The following is a 3,414-nucleotide window of genomic DNA, read 5'->3' on the forward strand; positions in this document are numbered from 1 at the left end:
AAACAGAATACAAAAATACTAAATTCTTTATATCTATTATTTATGTCTTATTCTTAGTATTTATCTTATCCTATTCTCAAAAACAAACTTTTTATATCTATTATTTATGTCTTATTCTTAGTATTTATCTTATCCTATTCTCAAAAACAAACGCAGCTTTTAAATTTCAATTTCTAAGGTTCAATTGTAATTTACCTACAAGATAATATTTTTTATACTATTAAATATTATTTATATACCTTTTGTATCCCAATTAATCCTTTCTTATTATTATATATGACCCATCATTAATAATTAATAATTAAGAGCCCAAGTTTTTGTAGCACATAAATAATTGTAAAGAACCAAGTATTATGCTCAAACTAGTTTCATGAATGGAAAAAGGGAAAATTTTATGTTCCTTAATTGAACTAAAAATACAACTGAGAATCTTATTTATTCATTTTAGCGATTCAAATTTCAATATTAACAAAATGAACATAGTCATGATCCTCAGCAGTTTTAGACTTGTACTAAGAATATTTAGAAATGTTTAGAGTCAGAAATTTAACAATTTGAAAATTAAGACACAAATAACAACTCAACATTTCTTTGCATGTATTCTTCTTGTATAAATAATTAACCATGTCTGAAGAGCAATAGTTAACAAATACAACAACTTAATCAACTATTTCAACCTCTGATTCATGGTGTTCTGCTAGAGAACTCAGTATCAGAACAAATCAACAACAATGTAGTAATGAATAGCTTTAGGCATGTATAATGAGTATTCACCATTCACCATCCCTCCCCTTTATTTATGCTACTACAAATGCACTTGATGAACCTGTAAAGTGGCGAATGGATCCTAACAAACTCTTTGCAGCACCAAAATGTTTTATTCTGTATACACCAGGAGCTACATCCTGTGGAATTCTCCATTCTATGGTTGCTTTACTTCGCGAGCTGAGTTTAGAAGGCCGCGACCACTTGAACCTCAAGCAGAAGTCATCATCATCATAGGTAGGAACCCAAGTTTCCTTTCCTTGGAGGAATTCCACAAGTGAGAATGTACCTTCTGTCATTAGGTCATTTCTGGGGCATGCAGACCAGAAAGTAACCGACACCATGTCGCCTCTCTTAAAGGTAGCGTTCTTGGGCACATCAGAGATGACATCCCCGAAGTTTGAGCCCAGAGGTGTTGTGTCCACCACTACCGGTGTCAGCAAACTTATCTGCTTGTCGAGGAGATCCGGGGGTTGTGGCCCTGGTTCTACCGGCTGGCCACTGATGAGAGCGTTTGCAAGCTTCGTGAACTCTTGAATGTATGCACTGAGTGTGTGTGGACCGAAAAGCGTGGAAGCACCCTGACAATGCAGAAAAATAGAAAGCAGATACATTACTGCTATAATCTAAAAACAATTTGATGACATGATTTGTGTCTCTCTGCAAAAGAATTTTGCCTGACCTCATATCTTTGCACTTCGTACTCTTCAAATGTTGTCACATACTGTGAGTAAGTATTAGTCAACCCAGCTATAACAACATGAATGTTGTTACCGAAATCTTTGTGACCACTTAGCACTGTCTTCACTGCATCACGAAGACGCCTTCCAGCCATTGTTGTAAATTCTGTCAGAATTGAAACCGTTACAACCCAAATCATCAAGATATCATGGTATCAGTAACATTTCAGCATATTCTTACAACTTATAAGCTCAAAAATGTTAAAAAATTTGATCCAAGGAGTGTATTTCTCATTAATATTGATTTATATACGGTGCTTCTAATTGCAATGAGGTCATTGATAGTTGAAACTAGTTGTCTCAAAATGTGAAGGATCGAAATGTTAATCATCATAGGAATTAAGAATAAGAGTCCATACCTCCTGGTACACTAAGAATAACAAACTGTCCAACTCGGAGGATCTGGATGGGAAGTATTGAAGGCTGCGATGAACATTAGAGAAGAAAGGTTAATGCAAGTAACAATTATACTTTTAATAGTACGAGCGAGGAGCAACATAGTTTTCTATAAGGAACATCTTTCAACCAAGCAAAATAAGTGTATTGGGAAAACCACAAGTAGTCATAATAGTGACATAAAATTATCTTTGAGAGTGTTTGAATTCATTGAAGTTCAGGATGAATAAGTAACTTACTGCCCAATCATATGGTACTTTCATTTCACCAGTATCAAGCAAAATGGGCTTTGGCTTCTGGCAATCAATTTGTTCCTGGCCTGGTGTTCTAATCAAGTTGCGGACCAGCTTCCAAAAAGGATTTCCCTGGCATACAATTAGAACAAAGAATAAGCAGAGACAATGAAAGCAATTTAAGAGCACGAATTGAAGATAATGGAACCAGTCAACATAAAGTATGAAATCAGTGGTTACCTGATCATCACCTTGCGTGAAATCAAAAGCTCCAGGTCCATCTGTTGTTCCAGCAGCAAATGCGAATCCCATTGCAGCGGGGCATGTCTTTACTACCTTGGAATTCGGAAGATTTACCTGAAGCTGGGAGAAGTCTATGTAGGCATGTCGAGAATCAACCTTCCCTTTAATCTGTTCAGATGCTCCACTGAATAGTTCCACTGCTTTTTTAAATTGTCTCTCTCCTATCATACGTGTACTTTCGAATTCATCTGGATAGCTGCACATTGGTGATAGGATGTGATATAGTAATAAAAAGGTTAGGTAAATTTTTAATGCACTTGATAGAAAAGTTTAAATGTAATAAATAATTACCCTGGTCCTCGGCCATAGCATAATTCATTCTTCCCTCCACAAGTACTATGATTGAAGTCACAAGGTCGTCCAGTATCTATACAAAAAGCTCCAAGGACATTTGGACTAACGTCACCACAATTCGATTGGCAAAATGCAGATACAAATTTAGGCTTGTCAGCCTGCCTAAGTGCACCTCTTACGCGTCTTGCAATGCTCGAAGATTTTGTTACTGGTCTTCCAGGAGGAGATTGGAAGGAGGCTGCGATTTCCAGTAGTTCATGGTCTGTACCCACAAATTTTGAATCGAATTAGAGGCACTTTATCAGAAGTTCAGAACTTAGAAATTATGGACTAAGATAATGCAATCAATTATATCATCATTGCACACATTAAGTCAAAATATAAACAACAATAACTAACTCACGATTATCATTAAGGCTGGGAATTATGTTTGAGATTCTTCGGGGGATGCCACCATCTTCAAATCCAACATTATCCATTTTTACAGCATTTTTTCGCTCAAACCAGTCTTCCATAAAACGTGCAGCAGCACCTTTATTATCCCCACTAACTAATGCGTTTGTACGACTCATTGAGGTTCCGTGAGTAGCAAACCAATTGAAGCTTCCAACAGGACCCCATTCAGCATCAACAAACTTTAAGAGAGTCATTTCTTTATCCACATTATTTTTATATTTGCTTCT

General features: G+C 36.3%; 1 protein-coding gene across 1 annotated transcript in view; it reads right to left on the minus strand.

Moving 5' to 3' along the window:
- LOC107609139 (neutral ceramidase) overlaps positions 574–3,414 on the minus strand; it is a gene marked incomplete in the record, with an annotated part of 4,634 nt that continues 1,793 nt past the window's right edge. Inside the window, 7 exon segments of the mRNA XM_016310983.2 lie at positions 574–1,346; positions 1,448–1,611; positions 1,865–1,928; positions 2,141–2,266; positions 2,375–2,633; positions 2,729–2,993; positions 3,135–3,398. Of these exon segments, the coding sequence (XP_016166469.1) occupies positions 798–1,346; positions 1,448–1,611; positions 1,865–1,928; positions 2,141–2,266; positions 2,375–2,633; positions 2,729–2,993; positions 3,135–3,398 (1,691 nt within the window).

The sequence above is a fragment of the Arachis ipaensis genome, chromosome B07 (assembly GCF_000816755.2).
Source record: "Arachis ipaensis cultivar K30076 chromosome B07, Araip1.1, whole genome shotgun sequence".
NCBI classification, from domain to species: domain Eukaryota; kingdom Viridiplantae; phylum Streptophyta; class Magnoliopsida; order Fabales; family Fabaceae; genus Arachis; species Arachis ipaensis.